Below are 23,142 nucleotides of genomic sequence, written 5' to 3'. Positions count from 1 at the left end.
TTATCCTAGCTCAAGAAGCCAGTCAAAGAGGCTCAGAGTTGGCTCTTTACTTTCTTCATGGAGCTTGCAAAATTGTACCACAGCATGAAAGATATCACCCACTTTCCAGCACTTCTGGTGCACGAACTGCACAACATCTAAAAACTGGAAGAAGAAAAAAATTAGACAAGGTTTTTTTTCTTTTTTTCTTTTAAGCTAAGAGATCTAAACTAGTACACGTTTATTCACAGTTTAATTAGTGAAAACAGCTGTGACAAATGTGCATGTTTGAACTGGCCTAAGTTGATGGTCATTGATTGATAATCACCATTTACATCCACTCTGTTGATTCATATTTTGCTACTGATCAGTCAGCTAATGATTAATGACAAATCAAATAATCCACATACATTTACTAAAGAATTAAGAGACCCTTGGTAGAAATGAGGACACTATTTAAAAACAAATTGTAAAAATAAAAGCTATGTACTATTTTCTGTAGAGCTGACTCTGATAAAAAGGTATCAACTGGGTTGTAGGTTTCTAAAATAGCTAAAATGTCTTTGTCAGTGGAAATTAAAACATCCAATACTGGATCTCTATTTCAATCACAGAGCAGCACAAAATCCTAGAGAAGTATGTTTTATTCTAATATGCATCAATATGCATTCTGACATTTGTTTTCTTTACACTTCAGACGAGCAAAATCTACTAGCCACATTGCTATACTACACTAAGGTAAAGGTTCCCCCGCACATTCGTGCTAGTCGTTTCCGACTCTAGGGGCCGGTGCTCATCTCTGTTTCAAAGCCGAAGAGTCAGCACTTGTCCGAGGACATATATCCTGCTCCCTCTTACCTAATGCCCTTTGGCAGCTTGGAGCAACTCACTTAAGCATCAGCAGCATTATCTTTGTAAGGCAGGATATATGTAAAACTTATAACCCATCATGACTTAGCTCTTGAATATTTATAGAGCTATGACTCATGTCAAGATCTTGTTTGTCCCATGAATTCTTCTGGAAAGGATTAATGAGAGCTGCCACCTGATGTGAAGCCTATGGAGTAGGAACTGAACAATATACCCTCTTTGTAATTGCCCCCATGCTGAACATGCTGAATTTCTCAGACACAGACTGCTCTTAGTCCCCCTTGCCTTTCCCAGATTGTTAAAGACTAAGCTGTTCCATTGAATGGTACATAGGATATCCTTTTGGGTACATTATTAGCTAGATGTGTGTTTGCATATTTTATTTAATATATTTTCTTGCTTATATATTGTGTTGGCTACCATAGAAAGGGGTGGTGGCATATTAAACAATGGAATCTATCCAACCATTCACAAATACCTTTTCAATTCTGTGTTCCTGAGATTTCTTAAAATAGATTATGGGTATCCCAAGCTCAGATGCAGCAATCCATTGAAGTGTAGCACGCAATTCTGCATCAGGATATTCTGGTTCCAGGTCCATGTTTATCACCAAGAGATCTTTCTGTTTATTAGTAGTTTCAACAGTCAACCCCGATGTGCATTCTAAAGAGTGAAAGTATGATTTTTATTTCATGAGACAGATGCTTATGAAGTAAATTCCCCTGTCTTATTTTATAATGTATGACTTACCCTCTATCTTTTCTGGTAGTTTCTCACAGAAAACACCTTCTGTTAAATCACTTAAGAAACAAATAAACAAAAATGTTTACAAGGAACTTTGGCTCAAATACTACACATTCATTCTTTCAAGAATCTGATTACTTCAGATACATCATAATAAAACCGTTACTTTTCTTGAACTACACTAACAGAAGCCTATTGGTAGAGCAGTGATAGGAATGAGAGATGCTTTTTTTTGTTTTGCACCTAGCCTTGATAATTCCTTGCCAAGCGAGGCATATCTAGACTCCCTTCAGTTACTTTTTTTCTACCAAATAGAGGCATGCTGATTCAGATTAATCTTAGGTAGGGATTTTAAATATTTAAAGAAATGCCCAGCAAATCTAGAGCAAAACTCAATGTAGCCTCAAATTTCAGGGGGATAGCACATGGTCAAGGCTTACCTGGTTTTTGAACCTCGGTGATGAATTCCTTTCCATGCCTTTGTATAAGAAATGGGTATTATGGATTTGAATGCTGATTGCTAAGGCACGCTGGATTTTTAAGATAATTAATTTTTGCAATTCTACTCAAAAATGTTCATTGTATTAAACTTTATTAACTGAATACAAAAAATAAATATAAATGTCCCACTTTTGCATTCAGAAAGATGTATAGAATGTTTCTGATTTGTCTTCATTCATTTGCAGGTTTGGATTTTAATTCCATTGAATGATATTGGACTTGAACATGTCTGTCCTTTAGAATTACACACTAAATATATATAGGATATGGTTATTGGAATGAAGAGTTTCCAGGATTGAGATACTAGATGAACCCTTGTATAAAACAACAGAGCCTAGTTTTATTTTTTATTTTTTCTGTGAGGATAATAACTTATTGAACGACCAGGAAAAGGGTAATTAGGCAAAAGAATTTAATAATCATTGTGGTAGGCATTCTTTGATAAATGGTTCCGTTTTCCAGGTATAGATTATATAAGCATATTTCATATACCTGTTCAGAGCTTTAATACTTTTAGAGAAATGTAATAGAAATGAACCCAAACAAGAAAATGTGTTAAAAATGTGTGCACCATGTTAATTATCTTTTCATTTTGAAAATAACAGCTTCTCTTCATCTTAAATTAATTGACTCTGTTCTGAACAAGCCTAATTTGTTGCTAAGAGATATCCTCAATAAGATGAGTGCAATGCATTATGTTAATATTCATAGTGTTTGAAATGCAGAGGAGGGCTAATAGCTACTCTCAGAATGGACAGTCTTGACCAAGCAATATAAAGTGGAATTACTTCCCAATATTTGGAAATCACACTTGTTAATGCAATGAACAAAGTGGTGGTGGCTTTTCTTCCAACCAGACCATAGTCCAATTTATATTCAATTTGCAGTCAAGTTTCACACTTGTGCTGAGTTTGTCAAGTCAGATATCCACCACCCTATTCCAAGGCATTTGATTTTCCTAAATGAGGAACTGGCAATTCTCTCTGCTAATTTTCATTGTTATTTTCAGCTATTTTTTTTCTAGTAAGTTAAAGTTAATTCAAATTTCTCCAAGTCTAAGCTCAACTATTCACTCAGTTTTGTGTCATCTACAAATTAGATAAGCTTACCTCCACTTTTTCATGCACAAAATAATCCATAGGGGCAGTTATGAATTCATGATTATAAGGCTGAATAGGAGACACAGCAGACTTTCAGCCTACACTTTGGAAGACAATAGGTAGTCAGCCACCTGAGTCACTCAGTACAGGTGACTGCTGGTTCAGATAGCAAACAGTCAAAGTCAGGTAAAGAAAGGTGAGCAGTGGAATAGGCATGACTCTTCAAGAAGAAGCCTTTCGCAGGGTTAATTAACCATTAGGAAAAACCTGAAACTCTGGCTGTTACAGAGCATGCTTCAAAACTGCTTGTTTTGTTAGAAAGAACTCTCCATTATTGGACCTGCGTTCCTCTGGTTCCTTTTCCTGATTTCTTTTGACTTTTTCCCTTGCAAATGGAACTTCAACTTATAGCCCCCGGTTTGGATATTATAGATCAGTTTGTCTCTAGGACTACAGTGGACATGCTCTTTTTGAAATTACTTAAACCTCAGCTGCGGTAAGAGTTTCATGTGTGATATTTTTTTCTCTGCATATCTTTTGCTATTTACATCTCATTTCTAATATTGCTTGCTAACTGATTTAAGTTTAAGCTAATAAAACTAGTGGAAAAGTGCTAATGCTTCCTGCTTCTTTGCCATCTGCCTAGTGCAGGATTTGGGGCTGATCTGGTATCACTCTTCAAAATAAACAAAAATGTGTTGCTAGATAAAAGCATTTACCGTATATACTTGAGTATAAGCCGACTCGAGTATAAGCCGAGACCCCCAATTTCACCCCCCAAAACTGGAAAAAGTTATTGACTCGAGTATAAGCCGATCCGCCGTTCTGCAAACCTCCGCCGCCGGCGGAGGCTGGATCCACGCTCTGCAAGTCTCCGCCGCCGGCGGAGGCTCGATCCGCGCTCTGCAAGCCTCTGCCGCCAGCAGAGGCTCGATCCGCCATTTTGCAAGCCTGAATACACAGGAATACCCTGTGTGGCCGCGGCTCTCGGAAGCTGTACGCTTCCTCGCTCCATGCTGCCATTCGGGGCCCGCGCGTTCCCTGGGCAAATTGTGGTGCCCAGCAGGCGAGGAAACACGCCCGCTCCAGTCGCCCCCCTTCCCTCAGGAGATGCGAAGCAAGTGACCGGCCGGAGCTTACCGAGGACTTGCGCGCGGCCGAGGCTTCGGTGCTTCCAGGATCGCGCGCACCTCTCCCAAGCCGCCGCCGTCCGGAGACCTGCCGAAGTTTGGGGAGGTTTGGGGAGGTGCGCGCGCACCTCCCCAAACCTCCCCAAATGTCGGCAGGTCTCCGGATCTCCGCGCCCTGCCTGCCTGCTTCTTTCCGCAGCGGAAAGAAGCAGGCAGGCAGGGCACGGAGATCCGGAGACCTGCCGACGTTTGGGGAGGTTTGGGGAGGTTCCCAAACCTCCCCAAACGTCAGCAGGTCTCCCGACCTCCGCGCCCTGCCTGCCTGCTTCTTTCCGCAGCGGAAAGAAGCAGGCAGGCAGGGCACGGAGGTCCGGAGACCTGCCGACGTTTGGGGAGGTTTGGGGAGGTGCGCGCGCACCTCCCCAAACCTCCCCAAACTTCGGCAGGTCTCCGGACGGCGGTGGCTTGGGAGAGGTGCGCGCGATCCCGGAAGCATCAAAGCCTCGGCCGCGCACAAGTCCTCGGTAAGTTTTTTTGTTGACTGGAGTATAAGCCGAAGTGGAATTTTTCAGCCCAAAAAGTGGGCTGAAAAATTCGGCTTATACTCAAGTATATGTATATTAATTACTATAGACAGCTCCAGCGGAAACAAAAGTAGCTATGTACCCTTAAATACTATGATAATGCTTGGGAGGGAAAATATACATGGATTGTAGACATGAATTTGTATATGCCAATGTATTTAATATATAGGTCAGAAAGTTAATTTGCATTTTAATGCATTGTAATATTTATGTGAAAGAGCTGGATATTTTTATTAAACAGTAATTATCAAACTTATAATAAGCAACTATAGGTTACATTGTCACTTGCAAGAAACAGCAACTGGAAAGCATCAAGATAAACTATGAAGCTTTGGAAAAGTTTGTCACATTGTACACACTGAAAGAATTTTGGTTGAAATGAAATGGTGTTTCTGTAGGATGACACCCCCCCCTCCCAAAATACTACTTACTTAAATGCAGGAGAAGATGGTATGTTTTCCTGATAAATTTCCAGATCCATAATGCCAAGACTGCTAGAGGTACTGCTGTTGCCATTGCTGAGAATGCAAAAATGTTAATATTAATGCTAGTCTGCTCCAATATGTATTTGAACACAATGTTAACCCAAAGTGACTGGCAGAACTGCTACTTTTCTATTTGTTAGAATGAGGGCATGCAGTTCTTGTTTGCTCAGCAAACCATTATTAACAGAACAAAAATAAGTGGAGAAAGCAAGTGAACTGTTACAGTGTGTATATAGCTAGTGATATTAAGTACTACTAAAGAAAGAACTAAATTTATAGTATGTGTTTCAAAACACATACTATAAATTTAGTTCTTTCTTTAGTAGTACTTAATATCACTAGCTATATACCCACTGAAGATGAACTTTTCAGCCCAGGATAGCAAATCATCCTTTATAAAAGGAGATTAATGCTTGCATATGAGTCAAGTGATATTAGTAGCAAATTGTGTGAGATGCACCATTTAAAATGCTTTGAAGGTGCTGACAGGAGATATGAACACTTGATAATATTGGATTAATGATGATTGGTTTATACATGTTCCAATTATTTCGTGTTGCAACGACCAAGTAATTAGCAGGTTTATACCAAATCTACTTTAAGTCTGCTCACATTATAATTCTTTTGAGTATCCTTCCAGAAACTCATAAACCTCTTATAAAATAAGAAGCACTACTTGGCAGCCAGATATATCAATCTGCAGCTCCAAATACTTGATTGTTTTGGCACTACTGAGCCACATAATGTGAAAACTGAAAACAATAATAGTCCCTTCATACAAATTCTCAATTTTGTTGGACAAATGATCTAATAGTGCAATGGTAAATTATTTTTATGAAGAGGAAAGTGTTAAAACAGTTGTGAATTTATTTACTTTGCTATGCTATCTGTGTCAGCATAGGCTTAGATGTAAACACTTAGAAAATGTGAGTGAGCAGTAGAATAAAATATCTGTAAAAAGAATAGACCGTTCAAATTATTTCTATAGACTGGGCATTCAAGCCTAATACAGCTATGTAGGTCTACACATATTCTGAAACTTTGCTGTTGATAGGTACAGTCATGTAACAAGACTGAAGTGCTTCACCGAAAAAGGCACCTTACAATCGATATTTTCCTCCAGATTTTCTACTCAGATGTCTACCCTAATGGTAAATGAGAAATTGGTGCAGCAGAGCAATGTGCAAGTCACTCAAGTATTAATGCAATATATGTGTCAGAAATATGGAATGAAAAAAATGAGCTTGATTGACTAATTAGCTTGTCCCTTAGTATTTTTCTTATGGGAATGGAAAACAATTGCCTTGGATGAGATTACAATTTATTTGCATGATTTCCAAAGCTGTAATGAGGTCTCCTGGAACTCAGTATGAAAATTAAACCTCTTTTTGCAGAATTCATTTTGAGAAAACCACAAGCCAAACATTTATGCAGTTTATAGCTTGAAGAGGACAAGGTTACCTCATAGATCTCTCGCTGAGTTGCAAATAGCTGCTTGTATCATCAGGATTGTTTGCCAGCTGGCACCAGCTGCTACATGTGCTTTCTTCACTGCTGCTAAGAGGGACTAGAAACTCTTCCACTGCTGTATTGTCCACAGAGGCTTCAGATTCAGGGCAACTACACACTGTCAAACTGATTGACAAAAAATGTTCTTGATGAAATAAGACTATCCTGTAATTCTTACAACTGAAATAATTCCAACTCTCAACACTCTTGTAGTAACATTAGACCCTAATTATACTGCCCTTTCTGAAGGGCAGATATTTTACTAGAAGAACTAAAATGGTATTCTCTCTTGTAAGGATTGCAGACTAGAGTTGGTACTACTTTACCCCCTATTCTTCCATTTCCTTCTGCTCCTTGAGAAATCAATAATCTTTTCCATTGTTGTTGAGCAAAATTAAAGTACAGTTTGCTTCAAGAATGGAGGGGTCATAAAAAGATGGAGGGGTCATAAGAGAAAGGGATGCAAGACAGATGGCTATAGAAGGGAAGGTATTAGGAACGGAGGATAGAGGAAATAATTCTGGAGAGACTACAGATAAGTATGAAGGCAGAGACAAAGAAACAAAAGAGATCCGCACAATGAGAAGCACAAGACCCAGATATAAGTAAAATAAAGGAAGAAGAATGTAGGATTTTGTCATTGAACATTAATGGTTTAAACTTGCCAATGAAAAGACGGAAAATCTTCAATAAACTTATTCATCAAAAATAAGATATAATAGCATTTCAGGAAGTTCATATAAAAGAACAACAAAAATACCTGTTAGACCAGCCAAAATTAGGAAATATATTTGTATCACTAGACCAACAAAAAAAGAGGGGGGTGGTATTATACGTGAATGAGAAACGTAGCTAAACAAATCTATAAAGATAGAGAAGGTAGAATTTTGATGGTAGAGGTAGAAATAAATCATAGGAAAGTTGTGATAGTAGAAATATATGCCATGAATGGAAACCAAGAACAGTTTTTTAAAACGTTACATAAAAAGATACGTGATATAGATTATGACGAGATCTCTGTGTTAGGAGACTTCAATGCTATTATTGGTAATAATTTGGATTACAAGGGTAACAAGACCAGGAAAAGGAAAAGAAGAATACTACCAACATCCTTCTTTAAATTGGCCAAGGACCTAAACATTCAGGACATATGGAGAGAAGGAACTGTGACGCAAGACAATTCACATATTACTCAAATAGGCACAGCTCATGGTCTAGGATTGACATGGTGTGGATGTCAAGGGAAATTAACTTTGAAGTTGAAGATGTGTGTATAGAGACAAGCACCTGGGCAGACCACAATCCCGTAAAATTTAGCTGGAAAGGGTCCAAAAAATCATCTAGATGGACTATACAAAGGTCAATATTAAAAGAAGATGACTTCAGACTAAAGATGGAGAGTGAACTGGACTTCTTCTTCAAAGAAAATAAAAAAGAAGACACCTCTGTCCAAAATCTTTGGGACACAGCTAAGGCAGTTATGAGAGGAGTAGCTATAGCATATATGGCAAAAAAGAATGAGGAGAAAAAACAACAACAGAAAATGCTAGAAGGGGAATACAAAAGATTAGAAACAATACTCCAACAAGAACCACAAAAAAAGAATGTAAAACAACAAATGGACTTAATTAAACACAAATGTAACATCTTAGAAAAAGTAAATTTAGCACAACAGATAAGATGTATAAAACAGAATTTCTTAGAAAATACAAATAAACCTGGTCAATGGCTTGCACATAAATTGAAAAAACAAAAGGAGAAAAGTTGGATTAGTAGATTACGAGACGACAAAGGGAGAATACATTATAAAGAAGAGGAGAAAAAAAATATAGCCCAGGAATTCTATGAGAAATTATACAAGGAAGATAACCAGGAAATGGAGGAGAAAGTGGAGGAATGTTTCAAAAAAGCAACACTACCAAAAGTTACAGATGAAATTAAAAATATGTTGAATGAAGAAATTAGGATGACAGAGGTGATTACGGCCATTAACAAACAAAAATAATAATAAAGCATCGGGTCCTGATGGCCTTCCGATAGAAATCTATAAGGAACAACAAAATATTTTAGGACAACCTTTACTGGAGGTGTTTAATGCGGTCCTAGATGAAGCAAAAATCCCAAAGTCATGGTCAGAGGCAAATATTATTCTGATCCCAAAAGACAATATGGATCATACATCAATCCAAAACTATAGACCAATATCTTTACTTAACTCTGATTATAAGATATTTACAACAATTATACCTGAGCAATTAAAAAGGTTTTTAAATGACTTTATACATGTGGATCAGAATGGATTTCTAGCCAAAAGACAAACTAAACACAACATTAGGATAATATTGGATACTTTAGAATACTACAAAATACATAGTGGACAACAAATGGTGTTACTATTTTTAGATGCTCAGAAGGCTTTTGATAATGTTAAGTGGTCATTTATATGACAACAACTCAGGTATATGGATATGGGTAAAAAATTTATAATAAGGGCAATATACACTAATCAGGAAGCTAAAATAATAATAAATGGGGAAGCAACCAGGAAATTTCAAATACAAAAAGGAACACAACAAGGATGCCCTTTATTCCCATTACTATTTATTCTGACGTTAGAGGTTCTAACGAGGATAATTAGAAATGAACCGCATATAAAAGGATTGGAAATTAAAAAAGAAATATTTAAACTCCAAGCATTCACGGCTGATATGGTCTTTATTATGGAGGAAGCACAACAATCGGGACTGAAATTATTGGAAGAACTAGATAAACATGGAGAAGCTGCTGGGCTGAAAATAAATAAGGATAAAACTAAAATGATTGTTAAAAATATGACGAATAAACAGAAAGAAAACTTGGCTAGGATTATGAACATACAAATAGTTAAGAAGATAAAATACCTGGGAATCACTATTACGGCCAGATGCACCTCAATCAAAGAAGACAGTTACAACAAAATAGTGAAACAAATAAAAGATGACCTGGAAAGATGGGGAAACTTGAGCCTTTCATTGCTAGGGAGAATTGCTGTCATAAAAATGAATGTACTACCTAAAATTCTATTTCTGTTCCAAAATATTCCTATAAAACTAGATCAAAAATTTTTTGAGAACCTGAACAAACTGACACTAAATTTTGTATGACAAGGGAAAAAACCAAGGATTAAAAAGAAACTCTTGCAGGATGCTAAAGAAAATGGGGGGTTTGGACTACCAGACTGGGAAACATATTATCATGCAGCGGAGTTAACCTGGATTAGAGAGTAGATAATCTTAAGGAATAAAAGACTATTAATTTTAGAAGGCCATGATTTGCAATTAGGCTGGCACACATTCCTATGGAATGATAAGGGCTATATCAACATTTCCAAAGCCATCGAATTAGACAAGTGCTACTCAAAATTTGGAATAAAATTAGAAAACAAAATTATATTAAAAGTACTAGTCTGGTTGTCCACCCTGGAAGCGATAGTTTACCCAAATTTGTTCAATTTGGAGAATAGCACTACATAAAAAGATATTATGAATGATGTGGGAGAATTGAAATTGAGACAGGAACTAGAGCAACAAGGGATAAAATTGGAATGGAGGGCTTACAGATACAAACACGATATGGGGAATAAATATTCAAGAAACTGCATTGGATAAAATCTTATTGGGGGCAGATGAGAAACAAATAAGAAAATTGTATAAATTGTTATTGGGGTATAAAATGATTGAAGAACAAGTCAAAGAAATGATGTTGATATGGGCTAAGAATGTTGGACAGGGGATAGAAATAAAAAAATAACGCTGGCCACAGCTTACAAAGAAAATCTTTATAAGATGTTTTACCGGTGGCATTTTCCTCCAACACAGCTAGCTAAAATGTATAAATATCCCCCAATTGCTGGAAATGTTCCCAAGAATTAGGCACCTATTTTCATGTATGGTGGACCTGTAATAAATCGCAAAGGTATTGGCAAAAGATACGGACATGGCTAGAGGAAATATTAGGACGGAGAGTAGAATGTAGATCAGAATTTTTCCTGCTTGGCATAACAAAAGAGAAACCTAGCAAAGAAGAGTTATATTTAATAATACATATCATCACAGCAGCGAGAATGACGTTCGCCCAGAAATGAAAAGATAGTGAAACCCCTGACGAGAGTGAGGTGATAAACAAAATATGAGCTTGCACAGAAATAGACAAGTTAACTTTGGAAATAAAAAATAAAGATCAGTCAGAGTATTATAAAATTTGGAACAAGTTTTACCTATGGTGGGAACAGAAAGGAAGGACTTAATAGAGATATACAAGAGGTTGAACTTAAATAATATTAGAATAAGGTGGATGATAAGTTCAATATTGTATAATTGTATATAAATTATATAATGTATATAACATACAAAAATGATGTAAGACAAGAAGGTATGTTAGACCAATTACACCATGTCCAAAGTTTTTAAATATTTTAAATTAAAAAAATTGTATTAAAAAAGAATGGAAAAATGGGAGAAAGAACAGATTAGGAAAAGAATGTAATTAAGAGTTTTAAGCAATGTGATCTTTCTTGCTAGATCAATTCATCTCCTTATCCACTATCTGATATGAGGTGAGTGGTGATCAGACAATGGAACTATTCAGTGGCAATGTGACAGCTTCTGAAAATTCTCTTTATGGCTGCTTTCCTGGCTGTTTATTTGGATTAATTTTAAGTACCATGCAAGACCTTATTTGTTAAGGCATTAATAAAGCTGTTCATCTCTTTTAGGTTAAATCTGTATTTTATATGAATTTTAGATACATTAGTAACTCCTGTTTATTTTGTTTGCTGTTCTTGGTTTTTACTGTTGTTCATAAAAATATAAAGGAAAGTTATATATAAATATTTTACTTAATTTAAAAACATTTCTTTAAAAGGAATAATCTCATGTGCAGGCATGGCAATTCTCATAATCTGTCCTTCTTCCATTAAAAAAAAAAAGATGTTTTCAGGATCAATTAAGGGCCCTATTGTGGAAATTGACCAATTACAATAATTGGGGAAGACTGGTAAAGTGTCCAGGTTTTCTGTGGGATGATAAATTTCTTCATGATTGAAACAATTCGAGCCTTCAATTCTAGCTCATATGACACCAGGACACTGCAATTGTCAGAAATACAAGCCAATTGCCAGGTGCCCAAATTTTTATCACATGACCATGATGCTGCTGCAATGGTTGTAAGTGTGAAAACCAATCATAACTCACTTTTTTCAGTTTCATTTTAAGTTCAAAAAAATCACTGAATCATGGTAAGTCAAGGACTATCTGTAACAAGACCTGAGTATGCAGCAGCATGTTTGCCTGCCATAAAGTCTTACATTCTTTTGGGGAACAAAACTTACCCATGGCTTTTTGAGGAAATTAGCTGTTGTCCTGAATCAGCATCTATGGGTTTTCTTTTGAGTAGATCTCTTTTTTTCCCAGAGGTAACATTAACTCCATGTAAAGGCTCTGAGGCATTATCAAAGTCTTGTCTTTGATCTGTTTCAATCTGGATTAAAGGCACTTCCCTGAGACAAGAAGAGCTCCTGTGTTTTATAGAAAACAATCCAGGGAATGAGGCCTGCTGTTCTTTCTCATCTAAATACCTTCTGTCTCCAAATGGTTTAGAATCATTTTGCATCCCTGATGGGATATAATTGCTTTCTGTGACATGATCTTTCTTTGTGGAATCTTGGTGGATGGCTATTAAAGTTTTCCCACTTTCAACAATATTTGCAGCAAGTCTATGTGCATATTGTTGAACATGTGGGGGAGAGTCATAAGGATGCTGGTCAGGCTGTGCAACCTCTCCACTATCTTGAATTATTTTGTTCTTGCACATCAGAGCTTTAATGGAGTTTGCCCAGGTCTCATGAATGAGCATGTCAGTTACCTGATCAGTCCTACATCTTTGGTACAGGTAAGAATCTGATTTACAGAGTCCTGAAGAAGATGCTGTGTTGACTGGATAGACATTTAAGGAATCTCGATGGCCACTACGAGAAAAGCCATCTAATGAATTTGCCTTAATGGGCATATTTACTGTTAGCCTAGATGTTGAGGATCTGTTGTCAGGGACTGAAGATTGTCTGAAACAAAAAGATGATCGTTGAGAAGGAAGTAATAAACTGCTGCTCCATTCCTTGGCATTCTTAGTAGAATATACTTTTTCTTTATGTTCTTTTTCAATTTCCTTTAACATATACCTGTAAAACTCTTCAGTTATACTTTCGGTGCTTGACTGTTTGGATGGGCAACTTGGCTTTACATTGAGGTGGCCATTCTTTTTGGTGACTTGTTGCAGTGCAGATGTTATAATATTATTTGCATTTTTCCCAGCATAGTAGTCAAGTAATAAATCAAACTCTCGCCCTTCAGTTTCCATCTGGTTGACCATAAACCTTGAAAACTCATCTGTAATGCTTTCACAACTAGACTGCTTGGAGACTGAACTAGTCCTGCTTATTGGCTGTCCTAAAGAATTTATGAGAGCCAAAGTATTTACAGACCCTTTAGAATCCAAGTTCTCCTCAGGAATGCTTTCACAGCTGGATGCATTGACTCTATTCCATCGGTCACAATGGAGCCTATTTTGAGGATGGTTTGGATTCTGCCATATATTATCAGCCACAGAAAACTCAGCTAAATTCATAATTTTAGCAGCTGCTTCATTTGCAATGTTATTGCTCAAATCAAGGGTGTCATCAAGGTTAATTGAGTCATCCACTACTCTATTCATAAGCCATTCTTTTAATTCAGGGTGTTCATCAGTTTTTCTTTTGATCTCGCTAAGTCTAGGTGGTCTATGTTTTCTCACAGTTGAGCCACTGGATTGGGTTTCCTTTTTCCTTTTCATAGGTCGACATGGCAAAGCCTGGGGCATCAAATAATCACTTCCTCTTTTCCATGCACAGAACCAAGGCTGCTTGCCATTTGAATTATCAAGGCAAATGGCAGCAATTTCTGTTGCCATGGAAACCACTGTTTCTGCCAATTCTTCTGCAAAATCTGTTATGCAGTATTTATCTGCTGGATGCATTAAATATACCAGAGGTCGGGTAGACAGCATACCTTGATTACCCAAAAAAGGTACACTAAGCTGTCTTTCATTGTGCCACACTGCACCATGTGTGGGCTCTTCATGTTTTTCTGTTATTATGGAGACACTGGAAGTTAGAAATTCTTGAAGGCCATGTTTGCCTTCACTGCCTGATGTCAGTTTTTCTCTGCCACTAAACGGATAGAGTTCTGCCTTCAGGTGATTGCTATTTGGAGTTATGGGTCTGCAGCATTCTTTTGTAATTTTTTTCAAATACCTTTTCTTGGAAGATGTTTTCCTGGAGGGTGAACTCTGAGCATTGACAGTAGATAGAGATTCCAAGGAATTTGGCACAATTTCCTCTTTGATATTGTTCACCAAATTTGTCATGAGTAGATCATCCTTGTCATGGAAATTACTGGTGAGCTTATTATTGTAGCAGCTTGAGGACTGAGGCAATACAACATTTTTTGTCTCTTTTGGTTGGCACTCCATTACCTGTTTGTTAAACGTATCTGGAATGAAAGTACTTGAACACTCATTAAGCTGTGTAATATCATTCATTTTCTTGCAAGTGAAGTAAAATACATTAAATAGAAGCTGATTTGCAGTTGCAGTGAAAACATCTTGTGTGCTTTCTAAATATGCACCTATGTTCTTTTCTGAACGTTGTTTCTTTCTAACTTCCTCCACAGAATGCCTCAGAATAATATTGGACAAATTCTGAGCAAGTTCATCAACAATGACTTCATCCAGAAAGGCAGTTGAGGGCTTTGTTGCAGCCTGAACAATTTTTCCATTTACAGACTCCATAAAGTCTCCTATAGTTCTGTATGCATGAGGTCTGGTTAATACTAGAGATGCCTCTTTGAACAAGACTTGTGCAATACTATTGTTCAGATTCTCCATAGTGCTTCCAATGGCTATGCTACAATGGAGTGTAACAGCTGCTGATGTCTCAGCTGCAGATAAGAGTCCACTTGAAGTTACAGGATAGATATCTTTTTTTCCACCAAGTCCATGAGCAGCAACTACATTTGTCATTTGAGCCATGTGTGAAAGGGCAGGTGGAAATGAGTAATCCATAAAGTTACAATTACTGTTGGTACTTTGGGAAGTTTTTCCCTTGACTTCATGATTATCCACAGTCATTGCAGAGCTCATGCATTCCTGTTCGCTGAGCTTTTCTGCAGCATGTGGACTTGAAATGGTACCAATGACAGTAGCTGCACAAGCCAAAGCTACTTCCAAAGTACTCTGAGTACTTTTACTGAGACTATTGTCTTGGAAAAAATCTGTACCAGAAGAACGTTCAACTTCAGAACAAGGATGTAAGCTTGGAAAGTTAGACCCAGGCCACTCAGACTTATCAGAACCATCTGGACTCTGAACAATAACAATTTTTGGAAGTACATTCCATGACCGGCAAACCATTTCATTCTGTGTTGCACATGCTGTTGAAGTTAAGGGGTTGCTGACAGAGATGCTGAGGGCAGTTTCTTTGGTAAAAGTTGACTGAGACAATCTAATGAATGCATCTTGCAGGACAGACTCTGCCAAATTTGTAGCGAACTGACCTGTAGGAGCTTGATCATTTTGAATGAGAGGATGAGGTGTTTTTTCAACTCTACAATTTAACATGTCCAAATGACTATTTTGTCCTGCAGCTAGATCATCCAATAAAATCACATCCTCCTTAGTTGTTAGGGTCAAACATACATTTTCTGATAGATTGTTATCACTTTTGCAAAGGTCTTTCTGAACAACACTAGAGAGTGGCTTACATTTTCCAGTTGTATTAAACTTTCCAACTTTCCAATTAAGCTGCTTAATGGCTTCATCTACAGTTTGTAAAACACTGTCTTCAGCTTCACTATTATATTCTTCTTCAGATGACTCTGAAGTTCTAGTAGAAGCCGTGCTATCATGGCTAAGGCAACTACCTTTCAGAAAAAAGGGCACTTGGGCCTTTTTGCAATGCAAGTCTTCACAATCTTCTTCTCTATACTTTTTGAATTCAGCTGTAAGATTCAGATTTTCATCACCTGGAAAAGAAAAACAATACATTAACTTGCAAAAGCAGTCAGTCCCTTGACTAGTGGGCATTTCCAAGTATGATGAAAAGGAAAGAAAATCACACTCAGAATGATCAAATATCTCTCTCATGGATGATATTTTGAATGATATTTAATGACATGCAGGTTATTAAAAATCTCTTTCCATGTTTCATAAAATCATAGAACAAATCATTCCATAATTCTCACTCAAGGCACAAATTACCAGATTCAAATTGTCATATCCTGGGCCCTTTATGCGAAGACTCTAATTTTGTCTTTCTTTTCTCTCATTTTGAGAAAGGTGATAGGAAGAAGAGAATGATCAGGAGCTAGGAGGACACTCAACTATTGCACTCATAGCTGCACTGTTGAACGGTGTGAAAGACTTGGGGGGGATAGATAATCCTGAAGAAGGTCTATGCATGCTAAAAGTGCCTATCAACTGGATTGCACATGATTAATCAATCATCTGCTCCTAAGTAAGACAGACGGTTATGAATCCGCATTCAGGCCCCCAGATTTTACCCTGTTTATATTCATCATCCTCATCTTCAAAGTGTTCTGATGCTGTGAGAAAATCTTCTTCTATTGAAGACACAGAGCAGTTAGTATCATCTTCTGGCTTCAAGCTGCCAGCCTCTACATGCAGCTGCTTTTCCTGCATGAGCTCCAGGCCGATCAGAAACTTGTTTATTTCAAAGATGATGCAGCTTGTGTTCTTCCTTCTGTTTCCTCTTGCACACTGAAGAAGACATACATCTGCCAGCCAAGAACACTAGGGGACAGAGGGGGAAGAAGGAAACAACACATGGAAATTATGCAAATATGAGATAAAAATAAGGAATATTTTATACATTTTTTCAGATTCCCAAGTTATTTCTTGTGTAAAAATATCGCATTCATAACATTTACAAGATATGATGTATATTCTGCTTGAAGGGCTACAATCCTAAACTCAGGGGTATGCTCCACTGAACATATGCATCACATAAAGAGCCAGTATGTTCAAGTTATATATGCTTGCATGACTTTGTTAAACTTGATATCAGATTCTGTTCTTTACTGTATTCTCAGATTCATTTCCTGTTTCAGGGTCAAAAGATATGTAATTTGAAAGGGGACAGCTCAAATACATCTGCCCAGAATAGGAGCCTGATTCTAAGTATAGTTAGCTCTGATACAGTCCCAGAATAATAACAGAGCCATTTTGTTCTCATGCAGTTAAACCTCTCTTTTGATAGTATATATATAGATGCCAATGGATGAGTACCTGTGATTATAAATATTTTGAAAATGTTTACAGTGGATTAGTTTGAACACTTAAAGAAGTGAATGGTCTGGAGACATTGCCAACCATGGCTACAAATTGGCTATTTTCTGTACATGAGTGGTGGTACCAGGTATTTGTTCTTATAAATAGTTATAATTAGATTGAGTCTAATGCTTTAGTTCACAAAAAGAAACTTGCACTCACAATGGAATCCCTTCTGCTCATGAAAAAATCTTTTATGTGAGAACAAATCTCATTCCATGAATGTAATCTTCTGTTTATATAATTAAAATTTTTAATATGATAAAAAATCTGTTTTATTAAAAATTGCCTAGATAAGAATTCTTGAAATATATAGATTCATATATATAGTAGCAACAATCAGGTTTAGAGTAATGTTCATTCAGGGCAACTCCCATTGTGTTTAACCATAATTTTAAAAATATGCATAGTGGCTTCATGTAATCCAGTGCCTCCAGATGTATTTTAGTATTAGGATCACAATATTGTAGTTGAGTCATATACAAATTGATTTTCTGTGTTGCATTCAAGGGAATTGCATATAATTTAAATCCTAAGACAATGGTTTGAATAAACTCGATCAGCTATTGCTCATACATATATGCTAACTACCCAACCTACACATTTGGTACCATGTATAATTCTATATATATTTGTTCAGTACTATGTTCCCTTGAGATAAATGAGACATACTCCCATGTAGATGGATATAGGACTATAGCATCCTTATTTTATTCATTTGTATACAACATTCATCTGGCTACTAGCTTGCTAGTGTACACCTCTGTATGTTTCTGCAATTATTTCTGAAATATTGATCGGGGTATGAAGGCATTTCTAAAGGTTAATTTGAAGTTCATACCTGGGGCACTTCAAAATCAGCCTGAAGATTTTCTGAAGTTAATCCTCTCAGGAAAATAATTTCATTGTCGTTTGGTGGCTGTACATTCATTGAGGCAATAAACTTTGGAAGATTTGGAGAGATATTGACCAATTTCTGAAATACAAGAATCAGGATCTTGAGGCAGATTGTATTGTGTTTGTGAACATAGCCTTGCTATCAAATATAAAATAGTTCTGATTGCTGACATCCTCAAAAATGATCTGAGAATGAACTTCTCATTGATAGTAAACGGAGGTGAATTTTAAAATGGAGATGTTATGAGATCACACAATTTCAGCCATCCATTTTAACGTTTTTTATTTACATGCCTAATAAGGGCTATATGATTTCTAGTGTTAGAAAAAGATTGAGAATTGTTGGATTAGAATCAGGTACAACTTTTAGAAATTCCTCTAGTTAACTATGTTAACTAGACCAGTGCCCCTCCCCCAACCTTTTGGGCTCCAGGGACTGATTTCGTGGAGAGATGTCTTTCCACGGACTGGAGGGGGTGTGGTTTCATGTGCTGCCTGCATCCCACAGATGGGGCTTCATTATTTGTCCGAAACAGTTTTTGGCATACTGTGGACTGGTGCTGGTTCAAGGAGGGGAGCTTAATTTGCTTCCTTCAGTCTATTTTAAGCATAAGAAAAACTGATAATTTTGAGCTCAGCCAACTTCAGACTTGTAGATAGAATGTAATAAAATGCCCAAACCATCAGAGATCAGCACAAAAGGACTCAACATGAAAGAATTTTGAAGTATTTGTTTTGAGCACCAGGCCTGAATGATACTGAGAAACTTTCCACACGATTATCACAGATTAGTCCAAGCTTTTTAAAAAAAAAAATCAGCTGTTGAACTGGAATGTGATCATAGAAAAAATTTTCATTCCCTTGTTATACAGTTTGGAACCAGAAACCTTTGCTGTTCTACATTTGCACTGGAGATCAAGATCTAACTTCTTCCATGACTTTGAAAATGTGCTTAAATCCAACGTACTAAATATTAAGTGTAGACAAAAAAAATAAAAAATCATTTCAGTCAAATAGACTTTACCAAGATAATGAAAATGTTTTCTACACAAGCGTCTAGAAGGGAACCTAGGGTGTTTAGTAATTAAAATGGTTAGATTAGGGAAGAACAAGTGACAAAACAACTAGAATATTTATTATTTTTATTTTTATTTAAATTCCATCTATATCCCGCCCTTCTCCGAAGACTCAGGGCGGCTTACAAGCTTAGCAGTAGCCTTCATTCTATGTATATGCCTGCTTATTAGGGCTTTCACACACACCCCAAGCGGCATTATTACAAAGTCAGCTTATTGCCCCCAACATTCTGGGTCCTCATTTTACCTACCTCGGAAGGATGGAAGGCTGAGTCAACCTTGAGCCTGGTGGGATGCGAACCTGCACTAATTGCAGACAGCTGGTGTTACTTAAGGAGGCATTAGCCCACTGCTCCACCAAGGCTCAATAAGTTTAGATTAAAAATCAGTTAATCAGTTTAGATTAAAAAATTAGAAGGGAAAAATATTTTTCAGGTTTTTAAAAGTATGCAGACAAAAAAGGCAGCTTAAAATTAATTGTCATAAATTTATTAGGAAAAACTTCAGCACAGAAGGTATTGATAGAATCATTTTACTTGATGTTTGCCAAGGAATTTCTGAGCAATTATCCAGTATGCATTATCTCTACAAGAACAGTTTGGATAAAACCTCTTTTCTAAATGTGAGAATGATGTTGCCGTGAGCCTTTTTGTGCATGTGCTTTACCCAGACTGAGAAATGATTTTTTGAATTGAAGTTTCCACACTCTAAATTCAAAGATCCTTACAAGACTAATTTAATTCTGAAATTATTGGGAATGGAATGAGATGACTGCTGATCTAAAAAAGAACTTATTTAAATAGTCCAATGAGAAACTGGCAAAGCAGTGGAATAAGATCTTCAAAATAGAGATTACTGGCAATTCTCTGCTCCAATGTCTAGAAATGAATTGAGACATTTCAGAAAAATATTTATCATAAGAGACTTAACAATCATAAGACGACAAAATGTCTGGATAATAGATGTTGCAATGTGTGTAAAGAGCAGAACAGAAGAGAAAGAACTGGAGAAAAATCACAAGATACAAAGGTCTACAAATAAAAGCAGAACATCTGTGGTAAAAGAAAAGAAAGATAGTACCAATAGTAATCAGCAGTAAACATCTGGAGCACCACTTGAGCACTGAAGAAAATCCCCATTAGGCAATTGCATAAGGCAATTGAATAGATTACACCCTGTGACAATGCCTTTAATATTATTAAATAATAACATCTGCCTATCCCGGGTCTTTGGGAAGAACTTGGTAGGTGAATAAAAGTGACAAATCCAGTCTAAATATTGGGTTGACTGTGCAAGCAACATAATTATAATAATATAAAATAATACCAGAAGGGAATCCATGGAACAATAGTAGCATAACCCACATTTGCAAGAATAGTGTCTAATCTGGACAAGGGGGTTGAAACTATTTTCTTCTTTGTCAACAATTTTATTAATTAGTTTATCACTGAATGCCAGTTGCCTTATGGCTGTGCAAATGCCTCTGTGGATAGGATATTTCTAGAAATGTGTGTTTCTGTGTGGAGACTAGATATATATCTAACTGCTGAAATTTCTATAATCCAGATGTGAGAAACAGTCATAGTGTTTAAGCATTGAATTTCACAATTAATTGGATTCATGTTCAATTTTCCATCTAAGAAGCTCAAAGCAACATACCTAAGCAGGTTTCTTAAGTCTTTTCTCCACCACAAACATCCTGTGAGATAAATTGGATGCAGAAGAGTGACTGACCGAAATCACACCATGAGCTGCAAGGCTGCATGGAAATATTGTTGGATCTATTCCTACATGAATCCTACTGCATGTATACTAGAAGAACACTTGCCTGTTTCATGAATTCACTGTTGTAATCAGCCTTGCCTGCATCCAGATTCACAAAGCACACCTGTAATGAGAGTATGAAAGACAAATGAAAAAAAGAGAGGGGGAATAGATTATAACAGATCCCAGGGAAAAATATCTATAAACCGATTTGGAGACAAAAAATAAACTCATTTTACTTAAAGTCCTTTTGCAGAATTACAGCTGTTACCACAAAAAAATGTCCAAAAGTAAGTAGCCTGTTACTTAGAAGGACTTTATTAAATTAATCTGGAACATAAGAAATTGATTTATGTTTTGTCCTTCCTAATCAGACTAGCTAGGATTCTTCAGTGACCCAGGGTGAATTTTTTTTATACTGCATACAGTATTATTCAATGTTTTCCACAAAGATGCTTGATTTTGAACAGTAAAAGATAAATGATGACTTTCCCCTGGCACCCAAGAAGCCATTCATACACAAGGAAGACAAGTATCTGTATATTTATATATTTGGAGGTGGGGTATGAGAAGGTTTTCTTGAGAATTTCTTAGTAGAAATCTTCCTTTCCAAAGACACAAACTATTGTGCAGTTGAAACAATGGGACTGTCTATCAATAATAAGTTTCTTATTTGGATTATGTACTACACAAACTAGCTGAGAACTGAAATTTTGCCATACCTAGTTATTTCTTTGATGCAAGTAAAAAATTACAAGACACTTATAAATGTTCCTCTGTATATAGTATAATCAAGGAGCAATACTTTCAGAGTACCAAATTCCCCAAAGTTCATTGAGCTACAAATATTCTCTCTTATCAGCAGTACTATTATACACACATACAAGCATAAGAAGCTCTGTTTGAAATTTCAATGAATGCCAAATGTAGAAGAATACTAGGTACACAGTAAGGAGTCAGTGGGAATTAGCTAGCAGAGGCAGATTAGAGTATAAAAACTTTCAGCAATCCCAGACAATACAGCCAATAGTAAAGCAGGCTGAGAACTGTAGCCTTACATTTTTTTCTAAAATTAAAAAGAGAAATAAAACTGGATCTTAACACAACCAAACTTTGTCCAATATTCTGTCCATGACACTTTATCAATTTATCAATTCCAGGATTGACACAGATAGTGAGAAATTATTTGGATTAAAGACTAATTTCCATGACTTGTGCTATTTCTTGGTGTTTTCTTTAGATGGTTTTCAATTGATTTGATTTGATTTGATTCTTATATATGTTTCCCTATAAGCTCCAAGACTGGAATGGGATGCACCATCCAACTTATTCTCAGCAATCCCAATTATAAAGTCCTAATCACTCTCTGGAAATGCGATCAGTTTCAATCTTTAAATCCTGGATATATAGACAAGATACATATATTCTCAGTCTGACCTAGCTTCCTTCCCCTACAAGGAAAAACATATTATATTATTGGTAGAGCTAGGAGCTTAAGCCTGTCAAACTCATTGGCTGAGGATGAGGTAAGGAAAACATTACAAGGACAAGGAGAAAAATAAATATTAGTAGAGCGTGACTGTCTTAGCATATATAGCCTATGCGTGAATATAAAGAGAATTAAAGCAAAGACTCTAAATGGTACTTTATAGAGGTCAAAGAGATTTTATCCTTTCTTGGCCATCACTACCCTGTACTATACATAGGTGAGCACAGATAGATCAAACAATCTTATAATTTTTGGGGCAACTTGCACTTTCTTGAAATCATCACAAAAAAAGACTCCATTCTTTATGATATCAATCAGTTCTGTTGAGATTGCCCACAATCTGGTTTCTGGATATGCTAGCACTGGGGACTGTATTCTAAATATATTCATTTGAACTATGTTCCAAGTCAATTTGTCAGATGAAACTAAAGAAAAAAACAGTATTGCAATCAGATGTACATGACAAAAAAACTTGTGTTAATCATAATATAGAAACTGATCAAATACAAGTAATGAAGCCAGATTAGCAGTATAGGACCATGAGGAATCTGAAAACAATTTCAGCAAATGCTGTTCTATAACATGATGATAATGTTCT

General features: G+C 36.6%; 1 protein-coding gene across 1 annotated transcript in view; it reads right to left on the bottom strand.

The window, feature by feature from the left end:
* SPHKAP (SPHK1 interactor, AKAP domain containing) overlaps nt 1-23,142 on the bottom strand; it is a gene marked incomplete at both ends in the record, with an annotated part of 46,518 nt that continues 23,376 nt past the window's right edge. Inside the window, 9 exons of the mRNA XM_083364942.1 lie at nt 1-144; nt 1,328-1,512; nt 1,600-1,649; nt 5,340-5,426; nt 6,855-7,028; nt 12,271-15,994; nt 16,532-16,781; nt 18,160-18,294; nt 21,120-21,179. Coding sequence (XP_083221068.1) covers nt 1-144; nt 1,328-1,512; nt 1,600-1,649; nt 5,340-5,426; nt 6,855-7,028; nt 12,271-15,994; nt 16,532-16,781; nt 18,160-18,294; nt 21,120-21,179 — 4,809 coding nt within the window. The remainder of the gene's footprint in view (nt 145-1,327; nt 1,513-1,599; nt 1,650-5,339; nt 5,427-6,854; nt 7,029-12,270; nt 15,995-16,531; nt 16,782-18,159; nt 18,295-21,119; nt 21,180-23,142) is intronic.

The sequence above is a fragment of the Vipera ursinii genome (assembly GCF_947247035.1).
Source record: "Vipera ursinii genome assembly, chromosome: 5".
NCBI lineage: Eukaryota > Metazoa > Chordata > Lepidosauria > Squamata > Viperidae > Vipera > Vipera ursinii.
This window is presented reverse-complemented; position numbering and strand designations above follow the sequence as displayed.